The sequence below is a fragment of the Mustela nivalis genome (genome assembly GCF_964662115.1).
Source record: "Mustela nivalis genome assembly, chromosome: 1".
In the NCBI taxonomy this organism is placed as follows: domain Eukaryota; kingdom Metazoa; phylum Chordata; class Mammalia; order Carnivora; family Mustelidae; genus Mustela; species Mustela nivalis.
The window spans coordinates 3,189,778-3,208,968 of record NC_139020.1 but is presented as its reverse complement, the minus strand read 5'-3'; the positions used below and the strand labels follow the sequence as shown (position 1 = coordinate 3,208,968).

The window sequence follows — 19,191 nt, the reverse complement described above, 5'->3', positions numbered from 1 at the left end:
GCCACTCACCACGTCGGTCAAACGGTACTCCCCGTGCTGCTCACATCCGATATCAAACACGTACTTCCCAGGGCCGACAGGCTGCGAGCAGAGAGAGACCAAGAGGGCTTCACACTTAGTGCTGCGTACCCACCGGAGCACAAAATGCCACGGGGATGTCAGAAAACCAAAACCCGACCCAAAGGCGGGGAGCGAGACAGCCGATGAGGGCTAAAGGGCTTTTGTGAACTCACGGCCAATGGAATTGTCAGGTATAGGGCCTGTTTGCTTTCTTACCTAAACTTTAGTTTCATTGTCATAAAAGTAATGTATTTATTACAAAAATTTCATGAAGTCGATGCCCACAGGCAAACAAGCTAGAGATAGAAGTGTTAATAATATTGGAACATGGTCTTGGGGTACCCAGATGGCTCAGTGGGTTAAGTGACTGGCTCCTCATGATTTCGGCTCAGGTCGTGATCTCAGGGTTATGAGATCAAGCCCTGCCTCGGGCTCTGTGCTGGGCGGGGAGCCTGCTTCAGATTCTCTCCCTCTCTCCCTGCCTCTCCCCCTGCTGCTTTCTAAATAAATTAATCTTTTAAAATATATATTGTGACATAGTCTTTATAACCTTATTCCTTATTTCTAGTGCCTAGATTTTTCCAAATAGACGTTTGACCGTAATTACACCCAGCGACTCATACTCTGCTGTTACTTAGAAACACAGCATAAATGAATTCCCGTATTCACAAATGGTCTTCCACAATTCCAGTTCTTTCCAGTTTTCTTTCATTTAAGAATTGTAATCTATTTTACCCATCTACTATTGTTAATATTTGGTGTGCTGACACTATCCCTTGACAAGAGACCATGGCGGGAGATGTATTTGGAGTCGAAGTTTTCAGAGGTGGAATTCTGGCGCACACACACAGTGTGTACATATATACTCACAAAATATATAGACACACCTATTTTGTTATATATTCACCAGAATGAGGCTCTAATGATCCTCCTTCCCACAACAACACTTAAGAGCCCTTTGTCAGTAAACCCTTGCTTCTCCTGGGCATCAACATTTTGCTCTATCTTTACAGTTTTTTGAGTATGTAAGTAACAGGACTCATCATTAAGTCACATCTTTAAGTTATAAGTAGGATTGGATTTTTTTCAACATTTTTGACCACTTAAAATCCCACTGACTGATGCAAATGCTTTAGGTATGCGTACTAAATCTTACAAACATCCTAACCCCACTGGTCATTTATCTCTTAAACTTTCTTTAAAGCATATTCTAATCAATAAGGGATTGTTTTTAGTGAGCAAAATCTGTTGGGTTTTCCTTTATATTTCTGCTTAGAAAGTCCTCTTTCTTCATTTCAAAGTTAATGAACATTTACCTATTTTTTTTTTTCTGTATGTGGTTTTGTTTACATTTAAACCTGTGCTCCCTCTAGAGTGTGTCTTCACCTCGTGCTGGATGTCAAATGGATTTTGTTTTTCTTCGTTTCGTTATTAAGTTGTCTGAGCACCACTCCTCGACTTCTCCCCATCATGTCCTCATTAATTTAAATGATGCCCTTTTCAGGAGCTAATTTGCCGTATGCACTTACATCTGTCCCTAGACTTTCTAATCTGCTTCATGACCTGTATTTCTCCAACCTGGTAGCTCAGTTGCAATTATCAAAAGTTTGAAGTACATTCTAATAACTTGTCGGCAAGGATATGAACGGGTAATCTCCGAGGAAGGTAGTGGAACCAGGAGCAGAAGTGCGTAAAGATGCTGGACTTCACCAGGAATCGGGGAAATGCACATTAAAACCACAAGACATTTTTTATCCATCGGAGTTGCAAAAACATTAAAGACTGGTGATACCCAATGTTGGAGAATGTATGACAGAAGATCTCAGAGTCTGCTCACCAGAGTGTAAACTAGCACAGCTCTTTCGGGCAGTGGTGATATCAATCATGATTCAAAATGTCAATATTTGTAAACTCAGCAATGGCCGTGTCTAACCTACGTAAATATTCCCAAATGAGCAAAAAGATCGAGGTCTCTGTGCCTATTTTCGTGTCCGGATATAATGTGATCCTATTTTATACAGTGACAGCCCTCATGCTGTATGTACACGTGGAGAAAGGGCTGGGTGTCTGTGGACATTTCAATTGGAACGGACAGCTGACCCCTGAACAATGCTTGTCTTAACTGCACGGGTCCCTTTACATGCGGATTTTTTTTTTTTCAATACAGAGTAGCACTATAAATATGTTTTCTCTTCCTAATAATTTTTTTTAAGATTTTCTTAATTTATTTGTCAGACAGATATCACAAGTAGGCAGAGCAGCAGGCGGTGGGGGTGGGGGAAGCAGGCTCCCTGCTAAGCAGAGAGCCCAATGCGGGGCTCAATCCCAGGACCCCGAGATCATGACCTGAGCCTAAGGCAGAGGCTTTAACCCACTGAGCCACCCAGGTGCCCCCCTAATGATTTTCTTAATAACATTTCCTTTCCTCCAGCTTACCTTATTATAAGAATACAGTATCTAGTATAGATACAAAGTATGTGGCTGACTTTCTTGTGAGGATATGAGGATACAGTGTATAGCCCCCGAAACATACCAGTGTGTGTTAATGACTGTTTATCTTGTTGGTAAGGCTTGTTGGTAAGGTTTCCAGTCCACAGCATGCTCTTGGTAGTGAAGTTTTGGGGGAGTCAAAGTCCTGTGTGGATCTCTGACTGTGCGGGGGTCAGGGATCCGTGCCCCTACCCCTGCATTGTTCAACGGCCCACTGGACTTGTGTGCCATGTGCACAGGTCTCACTAACCAGCAGACCAAAGCTCTCCTTCTCCAGAGGAGTCTAGGTTTGTTGATTTTCCCAATGAACTTTCGTCAAATTCTTGTTCCCTCCACACAGCTCCCCGTGCTGAAAAGCATCCCAGGAGAATTTTCCTGAGAATTACATATGCAATGCATGGATTTGGGGAGAATGATGCTGCTTTACAAAGACTTAAAAGTAGAATCTGTAAGTAAGGGAATGAATTTTATGTCAGTGAAAACTAAGTTTTAAGAGAGTCCAAGGTGGTTTCATAATATTAGTTCAATATTCCCTGCACCCAACTTCTTTTTTAAAGATTTATTTATTTATTTATTTATTTGAGAGAGAGAGAGGGTGAGAGCAGAGAGAAGGGCAGATGGAGAGGGAGAGAATCTCAAGCAGACCCCCCGCTGAGCACAGAGCCTGCCCTGGGCCTCGATCTCACGACCCTGAGTTCACAATCTGAGTTGAAACCAAGAGTGAGATGTTTAACTAGCTGTGCCACCCAGGCGCCTCTCTCTATGTCAACTTCTAATGCCTTTAACTTGCTTTGCAAACTCTTCAGGGGACGTTTCTGGCCACGCTGGCTTGAAGTGTGGGGGGAGGGCCGAATGAGCAGGGCATCTCTGTGTCCCAGCGGGGCCCCCACAACCACAGAGCCCTCCAACAGAATCGACGAATTATGAGCCCTGCGGACTGGCCACACCTTCCCACGCAAGCCCACGTCCAGGGCGGGCGGACTAGCCTGCGGCAAGGAAGAAGCTTGTGGGTCTGCCGACCGGGCGCTGCATCCCCAGGGCAAAGGATGTCCGAACACCCACATGCTCACAAGCACGGGAAATGTCTCACATCTGACCTACCCATGAGGAACACCTATGGGAAACGGGACCCCCCCCCTCCACTTTATAAGGATGGGCTGGATCCCAGCCAGGTAGAGTGGGGGTTCACTGAGATGCAGAGAAAAGAACCAGGTGCCCTCCACTCTGCCGTCTGTAGGCAGCAGAGACTTGGGGAGAGGCACAGCTGCCCCCTCCCTGTGTTTGGAGGGGTTGGAGGGTTCCCTGAGTTTTTAGTATTCTACGTTCACATATTTACGCAGACCGGGGAGGAGGGCGCGCTTCGTTTCCACCGACTTACGTTTTTGTTGAAGAACTTGCCCTGGTACCTGTGGTTCAGGTGAATGAGTTCGGCCGCACCCTCTTGCTGTCCGTTCACCCAGGTACCTATGTACTTACTGCCCGTCTCTGCGTAGAAATAGGTGCCTTGCCCGTGCCTGGTAAAGACAGAAAGAACATGCAGTCTCCCCGCACAGTGGAAAGCCTTCCAGGTTTACAGGACAGACATTTAAATTGAGGGTGGCCTATCCTTGGCTTTTCTGTCTGTGCCCCCATCAAAGCACGCGCCTGCTCTGTGTGCCCATGCATGGGAGGGGCATCGCGTGCTGGACAGCGACACCCTTCCCCATGCCCTTCCTGCATATCATTCGGGTCACGTGGGAAAGAGGCAATGCTCCCAGGAGGCTCTGTGGCTCTGCCCCCAGGTGGGTACTTCTGTGGCCCCCTCGCCCCGGGGGCTCTGAATGAAGGACCGAGTATTCTCCCCACACATCTGTACCTGCCCAGTCATGTCACATCTGGAGTGCCCACCTGAACGCCTTGAAGGGTTTGGACCGCCTGGCAGAGTTGGCTAATGGGTTTTTGTCATGATTCCGCCTCATAATAAGACGTCGTCATATTCTCGTTACATAAACAAGTGTACAGAACGGAAGAGAGAACGCAAACCTTTGGTGAGCAAACCACTCCCCCGTGTAGGTGTCATTATTGACGTAGTAGTAGACGCCGTAACCGTGCCTTTGGTCATCCGCCCACTCCCCTGGAAGGGACGACACAAAAGATGGCCCGGGTGAGAAGGGAAAGATGGGCTTCACCTGCTGTCTCCTCCCTCTGTGACCCTCCTCTGTCCCCTGCGCCTCTGGCTGGATGGCGTGGTGTGGGGGGCTGGCTAAAGGAAACTGAGTCAAGGGCCTCCTGGACGCAGGTCTAGACAGGTGCACACACACGGGCCGCCGTCACCTGTGTGTGCCGACAACAGGTATCCCCGCTGGTCGGTGGCAGAGCAAGGATTCAAACCTGGCTTTTGTCCTGTAGTTCTCCCTACACCGCACCCCTGCTTGCACAGTTCCGTGATCCAACAACACCCAGGCTTGCCGACCCCGCCTCGACCTCTCCCAGCAGCTCACTCTCTCTCCCACCTCATCACCTCGCTCCAACACACCTTCCCAGCCAGGGCGCCCGGGGTGCCCCACCTGCACACCAGCTCCAAGGGCGTGGACCCTGCACCGTTCCCAGCCCCTGCCTGTGCCGGGACTCTTCCCTCACTGATCGCCCCTGCCTCCTTCCCCCCGTGCCGCCTCCTGCGAATCTCCCGCTGCCTTGCTGAGAAATACTGGAACTGGCAAAAATATCATAAAATTCCCAACACCTCTACCATAATGACAACAGTAAACGAGTTAGGGCATGAGGTCGATCCTTGAGGATGGATCTCCGCTCCAGGAGACTTACGACACCCTCCAACCTTGCAGCTCACACAGGGAAGAAACTTAAAGAGTTTTCTGAGGTTGACCCCTCTCCTAAAAAGGCACGTGGCGTTGCTAATAACAAGTTGTTACCTGGAATGACGCTTTTCTAGACTATGCATAATTTTTAAAAAATGAATTTTCATCAATTTCTGATCAAAGACAAAAGATAGAATCCCCTATTTTCTCTGTAGAGAAGGATATTACAGAATTGCGGTCAGAGAGACATTCCATTATAGCTAGACAGACAAGGAAAAGGTGTGTGACAGCCATGTCAGGCATGAATTTTTTAACTTCTGTTTGTTAAGTCCTCGGATTTAGTAACAGTCGTGGCATTTTAAAATTGTTTTTATTTATTTTGATTTTTTATTACAAATGAACATTCACATGTATGCCAATCTTAAGTTCTTTTCCTTAAAGAGAGCCCCCAAGACTTGCATAAGATTCTGGCTTACAGGAGAACGGGCTCTGCTTCCCCTTCAAGAGGAAGAAGACACAGCACGCCGAGGACATGTGGATTGTCCAGGAAATACGTGTTTACGCGAAGTGAATCCCATGTTCATCCACAGCAACAGATGGACGGAAGGGCACAGCCCCACGTTTTCCCTACCAGTTCCACAAGGCCTCGAGCACTCTGAGACGGACAAGCAGCAGCTCCAAGAGCGCTGACCTGGGGGAGCCTGTCCCCCGCCCCCCACGTGCGGGGCGGACCCACAGCTGACAGCCCAGAGCGGAGGCGGCGGGAACTGGCGTGAGTGAGGGAAGAGGTGTGACGTGTGTCAGGAACAGCATGAGCGAGGGTGACGGAGAAGCCCCACACTGAAATAACTCAGCAAACACAGGGGCTCGAACCTGAAGTCGTCCTGAGGACAGAGAGAGGGTGCAGGAGTCCTGCAGGACTCGGCTTTCAAGGAGCCATTGTGTCCCGGTAAATTACCAGTTTAAGAGGAGGAAGAGGAGGGCAGATGTGCAGCAGAGGCGCTTCTGTGGTGTAAATATTCCCACTGCGGCCAAGGTTGGACTGCGCACGGGGCTGGGGACGAGTGGCCCCGAGCTGGCGCGTGGGAGTGCTCAGAGCCGAGCAACAGAGCCCCGGGAGGCCAAGACATCACTTGGTTTCTTCACCCAAAAAGACCATGACAAAACGGTTCCCTCCTCTTCTCTCGGCCATTACAGCTGGTCTCCAGGGCAGCGTGTCGAGAACAATGTAGTGAGCACTTCACAGAAAATCTTCAAGAAACAAATTAAATTACAGGGGCACCTGGGTGGCTCCGTCAATTGAGCATCTGACTCTTGATTTGAGGTCGGGTCGTGATCTCAGGGTCGTGGGATGGAGCACCCTGTCCGACGGGCTCTGTGCTCAGTGGGGTCTGCCTGAGATTCTCTCTCCGTCTCCCTGCGTCTCTTCCCCCATGTTCGGTCTCTCTTGCTAATAAATAAATAGACATATGGGAAGGCAGGCAGGGAGGGAGGGAGAAAAGGGGGGGCGCCTGGGGAGCTCAGTCAGTGAAGCCTCTGCCTTCGGCTCAGGTCATGATCTCAAGGTCCTGGGATCAAGTCCTGCATCGGGCTCCCTGCTCAGCGGGGAGTCTGCTTCCCCCTCTCCCTCTGCCCCTCCCCCTGCTTGTGCATGCTCTCTCTCTCTCTCTCTTAAATAAATAAAATCTTTTAAAAAAAAAGAGAGAAAGAAAGAAAATAATTAAATTGCAAAGGCACCAAACTTCAAGGCAGTGCAGAAATTTTTTTAAAATCCTGGTTTAGGGGCTCCTGGGTGGCTCAGTGGGTTAAAGCCTCTGCCTTCAGCTCAGGTCATGATCCCAGATTCCTGGGATCAAGCCCCGCATCGGGCTCTCTGCTCAGTGGGGAGCCTGCTTCCCTTCCTCTCTCTGCCTGCCTCTCTGCCTACTTGTGGTCTCTGTCAAGTAAATAAATAAAACCTTTAAAAAAAATTAAAATAAAATAAAAATCCTGGTTTACTGAACAAACAAGGTGTTCGCAATCCTGCCCAGCAGATGGTAACCGGGTGGCAGGAAGTGGGGATGTGAGGGAGCTAAGTGAGGGAAAGGTCGCCTCCTGGAGCAGGTCTTTAACACGGCGGGCCAGGTTTCCCTTTATACACACATGCCACTGAGAAGCTGTGTTGCTGTTGCTTTAACCGTGCACTTCGTTGCTCAGCCTTCCAACCCCTAACTCTATACTTTCTCATCATTCTCCATCTCGTCACCAGAGCGTTTTCAGCTACATTTCTGCTCGGGAGGAACTCCACAGTTGGCTGGCTGGTGGTCTGTGTTGGTTTTCCTCCAGGAGAGCACCGTCCCCTTACAAAGCTCTCCACGTGCGTCCATCCTGTCGCCATCCCCAGGCTTCTAGGGCTCCCGGGTCTGCAGCTCTGGGGATTAAAGACCATTTAAAGCAAGATGTCCTGGGGCATGTGGGTGGTTCAGTCGTTTAACTGTCTGACTCTTGATTTCAGCTCAGGGTCACGATCTCAGGGTTTTGAGATCAGGCCCTGCATCAGGCTCTACACTGGGTTCAGAGTCTGCTCGGGATTCTCTCTCTCCCTCTCGCTCTGTCCCCTCACCCCTGCTGGTGTGCAAGTGCTCGCGCTCTCTCTGTCTCTCTCAAATAAATAAGCAAATAAATAAATGAGATCTTTTAGAAATAATATTAAAAAATAATTAAAATGAAATGCCCTTCTAAGAAGCTCTCTGCCCACCTAAGATGCAGGTTAGTCACTGTCTGCCCCGCGGGCTCCCTCCGCTGCCGGGTCAGCAGAACGTGGATGAGACGGGAGCTGACATCGGTGGGGCATCACTCTGGGGGTGCTTCCTGCCAGCTAGGGTCTTTGCATTGGTCACCTCCTTTGGGATGTGTAATAACCAAAACACATTTTTACAGGGACACCACCCAAAACCCAGAGAGATCATGCACCTTGCCCAAGGCCACACAGCAGGACGGAAACAAAGATCCCAATTTCCATGGTTCCAACATCGTGCTCTCTTGCACAAGCAAGGGCCATGCATTCATGTCTTCTTCTGGCTCTGGCCACTGAGAGCGTCCAGAAAAGCCAACTTTGAGTCATATCGTTTTGTCTCTCCACGTTGTCATGACCAAACATCTTCATCTTTATTGGCTCCTTGCAGCTGGCTACAGGACCGGTCCTAGAGAGGGGTGTTCCCTCTCCTTTCCCAAGCCCTCGTGGACCTTCCGTCTCTGCATCTCACAGTCCAGAGAAGTGGTCCGAAAGCCCCTCTAAAGTGGCTCCCACTCACCCCCCAACCTCATTCCCCACTTTACCACTGCTCGAGTGGCCCCCAAACCAGGAGTATCCGCTGGTCCCTGGGCTCCCCATCAGGCTCAGTGGGTTGATCAGGAATGTGCCCCCAACCCCGGGCTGAGGCTGAGTATACTCTTGATAACCTGCAGAAAACCACTCTGTGTCCCTTAGGGTGGCAGTGGGCCAACACACAGTCTTGAAAAATTCAACCATGTCTTAACTTGGACTTTATGACTAGAAGATTGTTCAATGGCTGAGCTAAAATTAACATTGTAGCTTTTGACCTCCAAGAAGAAATCTCTGAGCAGTGACCACACCCTGCACACTTTAACCTACAAAGCCACATGGAGACACAATAACTCATGGCTGTTGGCAAAGAAGGTCTACATTTTGGCTAATCTTCACGTTTAAAAAACCCCTTCGATCCCTTACTCTGAGTACCTTCTTTACATATTTACATGTTGTTCCACTTGTATTAACGTCTACACTAAAATAAAACATGACAATAATGAGATTAGGTTCATAATTAAATTAAATCAAACTCTAAATTAAATTGTTTCAAGTTGATTTAAAAAGCAGATGGTGTTCCTTCTGCGATAAGCCCTCTAAGAAATAGGAAACAGAGCAGAAATTCCTCTCTAACACGACCAACGCAGGCAGGCCTCCCCTGGCTCTCGGACTCTGGCAGAACCTCTGGTTCAGAATTCCTTGGTTCTACTTTCATTCGGTGATGAGGGAGGCAGCTCAGGCTCGCGCCGAAGGACATGTCCGCACCGGGAGGCGATGCTGCCGGCATCCGGGCCGTCCACCGGGCACGGTTCCCCGTGTTCACTCCTCACGCTGCAGACCAGAGAGCTGGGACAGCGAGCAGTGAGGCTCCCTACACAAGCTCACCACGGCTTGTCACCACGGCTCCAGGGTTGCGGTCATAGCTCCCCTGGGAAATCTGATGAAAACTGGATATGTTCTTCCCAGGAAAAGTCCAGAACACAGAATCCTGCATAGTTTCTGAGGGCTCACACCCACTCCCCACTTGTCTGTCTTCCCGGGCTCATCCCTCATTGGGATCAGATCAACATGGTAGTCACACCGGGTGATGACGGTGTGTGGGGGCAGCCGTGGGGTTCTTAGAAATAAGGGAACAAGAATTTCCCTCCCACATAACATTGGCAGGTAAGAAATTGTGGCAAGGGGTGCCTGCGTGGCTCAGTGGGTTAAAGCCTCTGCCTTCGGCTCAGGTCATAATCTCAGGGTCCTGGGATCGAGTCCCGCATCGGGCTCTCTGCTCGGCCGGGAGCCTGCTTCCCCCTCTCTCTCTGCCTACTTGTGATCTCTCTCTGTCAAATAAATAAATTAAATCTTGAAAAAAAAAAAAAAAGAAATCATGGCAGACATGTCTTCCAGATGTGTCTTCCAGACCAGCGGCCTTCAACGAAGGAGCCACCAGGTCTAAAGAAACCACGTGTTGGTCAGAAGAGGGACTGGCCAGAAAGGGAAGCAGCAAGTCAACATCAAGAGGCTGAAAGGACTGAGTATCTGAGGTCAAGGGTCCAGACCCCAGACGCCTGTGCTCCCCCACAGCCTCCCTTGCTTTTGGTACTGAGCACACGGACTCACAGCTGTGCTGGCTGCAGGGGCAGCCGCCGGTCCGTTCATTACAGGCCTCTCTGGTTTCTGCGTCAACCCCGTGAACCTAGGAGCACAGCTGTGTTTATTGAGTGACTGACTGATCTGGAGGACTTGAAGCTCCCTCACGCAGCTCAGCGACCACGACAAGCTCAACCCCACACATCAACTTTACAACACAAACATCTGCTTTGTGAGCACGTCTTACCTTCATATCTTGAGCCATCTGGGTATATGAAAGTGCCGTGACCATGCTTTTTATTTTGAACGTATTCTCCCATGTACCGAGCACCATTTTTAAACTTGTAGACACCCTGAAACACATTGATTATATACGATTCGTATCATTCCTGTGTTCCGGGCTCACCACCAGAATAGTAACTGGAGAACTCTAGCCCCTGAAGGCACCTGTTCTGACCTGGCCATGTCTTTTCCCGTGTTCGTAGTTGCCTTCATACGTGTCCCCGTTGGGCAGTCTTGCTTTCCCGTGTCCGTGCCGTTCACCTGCCTCATTCCGCTCCCCCTCGTACTCCTGGGCAGAAGAGACAGGGACAAGGACAGCTACTGCGTATTAATCACTAAGGATGCGTTCAGCGTTTTCGTAAGTAATATTTCATGGAATCCGTCCTAGTCTTCAGCCCCGTCTGACAGGTGAGGTAGGAAACCACACCTGGGCGATGTGGAGCCTTGGTCTAAGGTGATATCCTGGGACCTGTCAAGGGTGGAAGCCTCCCTCGCTCTCTCCAGCATCTGAGTTTGCAACTGATCATGATAATCCTCTGCCCTGTGAGCAAAATCGACAAACCGCGGGAAACACGAGGCGCTCCTAATTGTGTTCTCTGTGGGAACAGGCATGAAGTAACAGATGCCGGTGGCATGGCCTCAAGCCACATTAGGAATACCTCCCTGTTCCTTCCTCCAATAATCCAGGACTCAAAATGCAAAAAAAAAACACCTCTTCCTCCAAGGATCTCCAGGGCTGCTGTGGCCTCAGGACCCCTTTCACCATGGAGGCGCCCGCGGGACAGGAAGCCACAGGGGAAGCTAAGGACCAGGGCTCAGCTGTCACAAGTGTCCCTAACTCCACTTAGTTAATCTCGTTATCAAGTTTCAACTCCTCAGAGAGAGACTCGAGTTTCAAACACTCGTAGACTAACATGGAAATAATAATGTAGCTTACAAGTAAATCATTTAAAAAAAAAAAAACTAATACAGGTTTGTAATTCACCTATTTTCTCCTACCCTTCAGCAAATAAACATTCCTCAAGCCCCTAACGATGAGTGCAGAGTGAACATATACATAATAAAAGGGCGAAGGCCCAGAGTAACGGTTTGACACAGAGTGGTATCTGCAAAGAGGGCACCACCAGCTCAGACATACGACTAGGACGTGGGGAAAAAACCATCTGCGGTCTGCCTTTGCCCAGGCAAATCTGTCTAGCTCAGAAATCCATGCTCAGAACGGAAGGTAAACATGTGTGACCTTACCAATTTGTTTCAGGGTTAGTCGAAATCAAAATGTGTAAAAGCTCTCCACTTCGCTCAGAAGACCTCCCAGGGCACCCGACGGGGAGTGACCAAATGGGGGAGGGGGCTCTAAAATGACCCCAGCTGTGATTCAAAGCTAAAGTTATGGGCACAAAAGAGTTACAAATCACCAGGGCTACCTGAGGGGACAAGTTCGAAGTCTTACGGGGCAGATGCTGAAGAATGGGTTCCCCCAGAAACAGACTCTGAGCAAGTGATGTTTTAAAAGCGTCCTCTGAGAAACCAACAAAGGAGGTGGGGAAACAGACACAAGAGAGGAGGGTGGGTATGTCAGGAGATGTCCCCACCTGGGCCTCAATGCCCCCGGGATGCTGGAGGGTAAAGCACTGTGGTTTGTCCTCTTTTTAGCACGAGCTGCTGGCTGTCCGGGGAGCGTGGATTCCTGGCTTCCAGCCATCCTACTGGCTGGGTGGCTCCACCAGGACAGAAGCAGTGACCAGGACAGAAGCTGGGAGGTGGGCACACCCAGCCAGCTAAAAGTTCTGAGCATCTATCACAGCCGAAGTGGTAGGTTTTTCAGCTAATTCTGAAACTGTCTCCACTCTGTACCCCGAGCACACACACCGTGGCTGGGGTTCCCACCTGTCAGCCAGGAGACAGTCACCCTGTGGGGTAGAGTGATTAGTCTGGGGACATCCATCTATGCCCACGCAGAGCCCGGCTCCCGCCCGGACGCCAGGCACCCAGCACCGACTCTCTGCTGCCTGCACCGGGAACTAGTCCAGTGACCTGGGTCAGCTCCCACAAGAGCGGAGAGAGCCCATAGGATTCCAGGCTTCCAGGGTGGAAGCCTCGCTGAGAGCCCCTCGCATCTCTCTAAGGACCCCGCGAAGCCCTTCCCTCCACCCCCTTGATCCTGAGGCGCAGGCTCCGGGGCAGGACCCAGCGCCCTGCGGGCTCGCCAGAGCGGAGTGACCCGCCGGCCTCGGAGGGCGCCCGGACGGAGACCAGCAGCAGGCGGGGATGTTCCCAGAGGCTGGACTGGGAAGTCTTCGCCTTTAACGGGAGGCGGGATGCGGAGGGAGGAGGCGGCGAGGAGGGATGTGGCAAGAGGACGTCAGCGGGGCACCTTCCATCGCCAACGTCCCGGGCGCGGCGCGGCGGTGGCCGGTGCGGTCCCGGTCCCCGGCTGGCCTCCGCGGGGCGCCCGGGAAGCCCCCCGCCCCCGGAGCGCTCACCCCAAGGTCATTCTCTCCCTCCTCCTCCAACTCCTCCGAGCCCAAGTCCGACATGCCCTCGCCCCGGTCTCGGTCCTCGCCGCCACCAGCGCGTCTCCAGTCGGTAGGTCCCCGCCGCCCGCACCGCCGCGTCCGCCGTCGCCATGGAGACGAGGTCCGCCCCGCCTCCCCCCTGGCGCGGGCGCCGGGGAGCGGACCGGAGGGGCGGGGCGGAGCCACCGGCCGCGTTCGGTGCTGTCATAGCAACGGGAAGGGGCGCCCGGGCCCAGCGGGAAGGGGCGGGGCGGGAGGGCGTGGGGCGGAGCCACTGACCGCTTTCGGTGCTGTCATAGCAACGGGAGGGAACCTCGACCAATCGGCGCCCGGGAAGAGGGAGGGGGCGGACTAGGGATGGATTCGTCGCCCACCCGCGGTCTAGCGGGGACCCAGTGTGGCTGGCCCGGGCGGCCGGCTGCCGGCTGGTGCGGTCACGAGGGGCCGCCTTTGGATCGGGGCCCTAAAGACGTGGAGCACAGACGACGCACAGGGGCCCGCCCTGGGCAGGGCTTCACCTCTGCCTGCGCTGAGCCCTGACCCTTCCGACCCGGCCCCTTGGCTTCTTGGGTCCCTCCGTGGGCCCTGCCTGCTCCTCCCCACCTTCTGGGCTCTCCCGACCCTTCGGTGTTGGCGTCCGGAGAGATCTGTCCGCCGAGAGCTTTTCTCTGACACAGGGAGTCAGTGTGCGGGCGCGTCCACACTGATGCTCTTAAGTTTGCCATCCCTTCTCCACCCCGAGCCTGGGTCCAGTCCCCTCTCTACCCCAAGGAAGAAAGGACTTCAAGTCCATGTATCGTCTACCGCCTGTCGTCCGTCCACCTGTCTATCCTCCGTCTAGCTCTCAGCCCCCACAGCACCGAGGAAAGTGTTTTTCCCGCAGCAGACGCTCAGCCAAGCCACTGAAATCAGTCCACGGGGCCGTTAGATTCCCGGTCAGATGGAAATATGGTCGAGGTCTTTCTTCATCAGTGGTACTTAACAGAATCTCTATTTTGTGTGTGTGAATAGACAAAGACCACCCAAATGAACAAGCAAAGACCATGTATTCGGAGCTTGCCCTAGCCAGGAAGTCAGCCACCATCACTTGCATTTGGACGGAGCTCATGGGCAGGCAAAGGGGAGGCAAGGCTTACAGTGGAAAAGAGCGGGGTCTCCAGGTGCGCCCCGATTGGAGGCTGTTAGTCCAGGGAAGCTGTGGGTGTCCCAGAAGAAGTGGGATATTCTGTGTGACTGGTGAGCAATGCATATTGGACTTTCTCTGGTTGGTCCGAAGCTGGAAATGGGGACGACGATGACAAAATTGCTCAGTTATTGATCAAGTCCTGGCCACTGGTTACAGGGGTTAGTGTTTGCCCCTAGATCACTTGGAGGAGATAGCAGACTGACTTCCTACAAGTCCGACTCAACAACACCCTGGCTTCCTGGACTGGTTACTATAGATAATGGGTTGGTTTCCTGGGCTGTAGCTTATGGCTCAGAATTCTGTTTTTCTGTATGCTTTGGCCTTTGTACATTTGCATATCCAATTTCTAATGAGTTTTTGCAAATGACACAAATAGCTGTCATCTCAAATCTAAATATTGTTGGGGTTTTTTGGAGTTTTAATACCTTGAACAATAACAATAACCCAATCATTTTAATTCATCAAACCTAATATTTAAGTATTAAAAATTTCATCTAAATGGATGGGAAACAGGTCTTAAAGTCATCATTGTTCTAGATGAAGACGTGACTCTCCTAGAGCCAGAATGTTCGAGTTCTAATTCTGGGTTCCCATGGCTTTGGTGACCTCAGGTAATTCGCCTGCCCTCTGAACCTCGGATTCCTATTTTGTAAACTGGGGAGGATAAGCCCTTCCGCTCTCAAGGAGCTGTCATGGGGATCAAAAATAATATTTTATTAACATATTGTTATTTATTATGAAAGCTACCCAACGTAAACAAAACTATTACAAAGAAATCACATATCATTCAAAAAAAGTTCCCCTCATGCCCACCCCAAGGTGTGTTGTTTGTTGTTGCTGTGAGGGTAGGGAAGGGGTGGCTGAGGAAACAGTTTGATCTGCCGACAGACAGCCGACAGCCTTACAGAGTACCAAACCCGTGAGGCGAAGCGTCCACGGAACTCCCAGATCGCAGGTGCTTTCCAGCCTGTCCCTCAGAACAATGACACAATGGAAGGTAGTGATCTTAACCTAATGTCAGTCCCAAACACTTCACTTACTGAAAAAAGAGACAATTAACAAGCAAATTAACACCCAAGTCCCTACGGTTAGCACTACTTGTGAGTTGCAAAGAAAAAAAGATCATAGGGGCGCCTGGGTGGCTCAGTGGATTAAGCCGCTGCCTTCGGCTCGGGTCATGATCTCGGGGTCCTGGGATCGGGTCCCGCATCGAGCTCTCTGCTCGGCAGGGAGCTTGCTTCCCTCTCTCTCTCTCTCTCTGGCTGCCTCTCTGTCTACTTGTGATTTCTCTCTGTCAAAAAAATAAATCTTAAAAAAAAAAAAAAAAAAAAAAAGATTATAAACACCAAAATTTAACAGTTTTTCTTGTGAGGAAAAGTGAAGTGTTTGGGGAATGGATGGTCATGACCTCCTTTATACTTGGCAGTTGCCACATTTAGTACAATTAAGCATGTCTTTTTATAAGAAAATGTCAAAAATATTTTAAATGCTAGAAATCCGGGGTGGCAATTGGTCATTCAAATACATGTTAGCGTTTTTGCAAGTGAAAACGAAGGTCAGAAATTCCACTTCCCGACTTGCTCTAACCATGACAGCGATTGAAGTTGCTAGGTGTCCAGCTCCGCGCCCGCTGTTTTATGTGAATTGTCCTGTTGAGTCCTCGCGGTTGTCCCCCAGCGCCCGCCAAGCAAAGGAAGCGCTGGGAGGTACCATCTTCGCTCCAGGGCGAAGAGCCAGCGGGATTCAAAGCCGTTGCTGCCCCTCACTGCTCTCCCGGCCTCCCACATCTCTGGTTTAAAGGAGTAACTGGTTTTCTGGGATGGCCCGAAACCACCTCCCAGGCAGAGGCGCAGCTCCGTGAGCTTAGACTGAGGAACCCCAAGTGGCTTAAGCCCCTGTTCAGGATCCCATCGCAGGGAGCAACTGGGCGCCGGCCGGACATGGAGCTCGTGAGTCCTGGAGCTTCCGACGCGACTGACCTCTCCTGCGGAGAGTCAGTTACCGCTTCATCGTTCAGTCCACGACAGTGTCACCCCGCCCCCATCGTCCGTCCACGGCAGTGTCACCTCGCCCCCCCATCGTCAGTCCACAGCAGTGTCACCTCGCCCCCCCATTGTCAGTCCACGGCAGTGTCATCGCCCCCCCATCCTTCAGTCCACGGCAGCGACACGGCGCCCCCCCATCATCAGTCCTCGGCAGCGTCACCCCGCCCCCCATCGTCAGTCCACGGCAGTGTCATCGCCCCCCTATCATCAGTCCACGGCAGCGTCACCCCGACCCCCCATCGTCCGTCCACGGCAGCGTCACCCCGCCCCCCATCGTCAGTCCACGGCGGCGTCACCCCGCCCCCCATCCTCCGTCCACGGTGGCGTCACCCCGCCCCCCCATCATCAGTCCACGGCGGCGTCACCCCGACCCCCCATCGTCCGTCCATGGCAGCGTCACCCCGCCCCCCATCGTCAGTCCACGGCGGCGTCACCCCGCCCCCCATCCTCCGTCCACGGCGGCGTCACCCCGACCCCCCATCGTCCGTCCACGGCGGCGTCACCCCGACCCCCATCGTCCGTCCACGGCGGCGTCACCCCGCCCCCCATCGTCCGTCCACGGCGGCGTCACCCCACTCCCCATCGTCCGTCCACAGCAGTGTCACCTCGCCCCCCCATTGTCAGTCCACGGCAGTGTCATCGCCCCCCCATCCTTCAGTCCACGGCAGCGTCACGGCGCCCCCCCATCATCAGTCCACGGCAGCGTCACCCCGACCCCCATCATCAGTCCACGGCAGCGTCATCGCCCCCCCATCCTTCAGTCCACGGCAGCGTCACCCCGCCCCCCATTGTCAGTCCACGGCAGTGTCATCGCCCCCCCATCCTTCAGTCCACGGCGGCGTCACCCCGCCCCCCATCGTCCGTCCACGGCGGCGTCACCCCGTCCCCCATGGTCCGTCCACGGCGGCGTCACCCCGTCCCCCATCGTCCGTCCACGGCGGCGTCACCCCGCCCCCCATCGTCCGTCCACGGCGGCGTCACCCCGTCCCCCATCGTCCGTCCACGGCGGCGTCACCCCGCCCCCCATCGTCCGTCCACGGCGGCGTCACCCCGCCCCCCATGGTCCGTCCACGGCGGCGTCACCCCGTCCCCCATCGTCCGTCCACGGCGGCGTCACCCCGCCCCCCATCGTCCGTCCACGGCGGCGTCACCCCGCCCCCCATGGTCCGTCCACGGCGGCGTCACCCCGCCCCCCATCGTCCGTCCACGGCGGCGTCACCCCGCCCCCCATGGTCCGTCCACGGCGGCGTCACCCCGCCCCCCATGGTCCGTCCACGGCGGCGTCACCCCGTCCCCCATCGTCCGTCCACGGCGGCGTCACCCCGACCCCCATCGTCCGTCCACGGCAGCGTCACGCGCCGCAGGTCCAGCGGGGCCTGAAGAAGCGAGACGGCCGCGTCCCCAGCCTCCCGCGGCGACGCCGGACCCGATCCAGACTGCGCCGCCCGGATCCGCTCAGACCGGGTTCCCCGCCTCGGACAGACCGCGGAGTCCCGGGAGGCTTCCTCGGGCCCAGCGGATTCTCCGCAGCCCCAGACGCCCTGACCCCTGACCCCGGGTGACCCCGACGGCCTGGGGGTCACACAGGCAGCGCTTTCAAACTCCGAGGAAGGCCTCGAAACGCCTCCTTAACTCGTCTTGCTCCTTTTTCCGTGGGCAGGAGGGGAAAAGGGCGAGCACATCGCCGAAGGCGGCGTCTTCCCGGGAAAGGAAGGAGGAACCTCCCCGCCTCTGAAAACCCTTCCAGGGAGCCCCGAGCACAACCTCCCATCGCGCCCCGCCAGCCCTTCCCAGCAGCCACCGCGAGAGTGAGCCCTTCCCAGCAGCCCCCGCGCGGCTTCCCGTCAGCCCCCGCGAGGGACTTCCCATAACCCCCAGCCGGGAGCTTGCGCAGACGCGTCCCTCGGTGCCGGCGAGAGGGCGGCGACGGCCGGGCCGCGGGTGAGCGGAGAGCGGGAGGGTCCGCCGGTCCGCCCGGCTCCATTTCCCGGTGAGAAATTCTCTCTTGCCTTTCCCAGGCCGACCCGACAGACGCGCCTGTCGCTACCGCCCTGCCTCCTCCGAAAAGAACGAGCGAGGGGACGTGGTCCGGCCCGCCGTGAGGGCCCTGGGGGACCTCGGGATCGCTCTGGAGGGGCCGGAAGTGCTGGCCGCCCCCGGGGTCGGCCCCTCCTCCCACGCCTTTCCGGCCACCTCCAGGCGGGGGCCGCAGGCCTGACAGTTGCCGTGGCGACGAGCTGCGCCCCTGAGCCTGTCCCTTCCGAGCCCCTCGGGACCCGCCCGAAGCGGCCCCGAGACCGGGGCACCGGAAGAGCGCACAGGCCTGTCGGTGTGGTCGAGGCCGCAGCAGCCGCCCGAGAATAAGCCGGGCCGCTTCATAGAGGATTCGGGCCCATCTTCACCGCGGAAATGTCGCGCTGGCCGTTAGGGCTGCTTCGGTCCCGGCCGCGTAGACGGGCACCGCGCGTTCCCCTGCGCAGGCCGCGGTGCGCCGCCGCCGATCGCGCGCCGAGACCCGCCGTGTCAGTGGATCCCGTAGGAGCAGGGATGGCCCCTTGTCTTCTTAGAACAGAACTGTAGTGGCGTTTGGTGGCCACGCGCCAGGTGCCAGGCTGGACTCCGAACCCCTCTTCGAGGCTCTGAAGGCCGCGTGCCCATCTCTGAAATGGAGGTGCGGCCGCTGCCCTCCAGCGCTGTTGCGGTGTCCGCGTGAAATGTTCCCGGGGAGCCTGGCGCCGTGAGGGGGCGTCGGCGGCCCCCGCTCACACCGTGCTCGCGGCTCCTGTAGTCCGCCGGAGCCGCCTGCCCGCCGGTCTTCGGGGAACTTCCAGCTCCGTTTGGTCTTCGTGATTTTCAGCCGTCCTTCCTTCCTGAAGAGGATCAAACCGCCGAGGACGGCTCAGCCAGGGGCTCGCTTGTGGGGTCAGAAGTC

At 54.2% G+C, this 19,191-nt stretch overlaps 2 protein-coding genes across 2 annotated transcripts in view; one reads left to right on the top strand and one right to left on the bottom strand.

The window, feature by feature from the left end:
• RSPH1 (radial spoke head component 1) overlaps positions 1 to 19,191 on the bottom strand; it is a gene marked incomplete at its 5' end in the record, with an annotated part of 40,469 nt that overhangs the window by 6,827 nt on the left and 14,451 nt on the right. Inside the window, 5 exons of the mRNA XM_082695175.1 lie at positions 10 to 81; positions 3,929 to 4,064; positions 4,573 to 4,663; positions 10,478 to 10,583; positions 10,688 to 10,801. Of these exons, the coding sequence (XP_082551301.1) occupies positions 10 to 81; positions 3,929 to 4,064; positions 4,573 to 4,663; positions 10,478 to 10,583; positions 10,688 to 10,801 (519 nt within the window). The remainder of the gene's footprint in view (positions 1 to 9; positions 82 to 3,928; positions 4,065 to 4,572; positions 4,664 to 10,477; positions 10,584 to 10,687; positions 10,802 to 19,191) is intronic.
• The window catches only part of SLC37A1 (solute carrier family 37 member 1), a 70,575-nt gene continuing 69,577 nt past the window's right edge, over positions 18,194 to 19,191 (top strand). The window contains exon 1 of the mRNA XM_082720591.1: positions 18,194 to 18,249. The gene's annotated coding sequence lies outside the window, so the exon portion shown is untranslated. The remainder of the gene's footprint in view (positions 18,250 to 19,191) is intronic.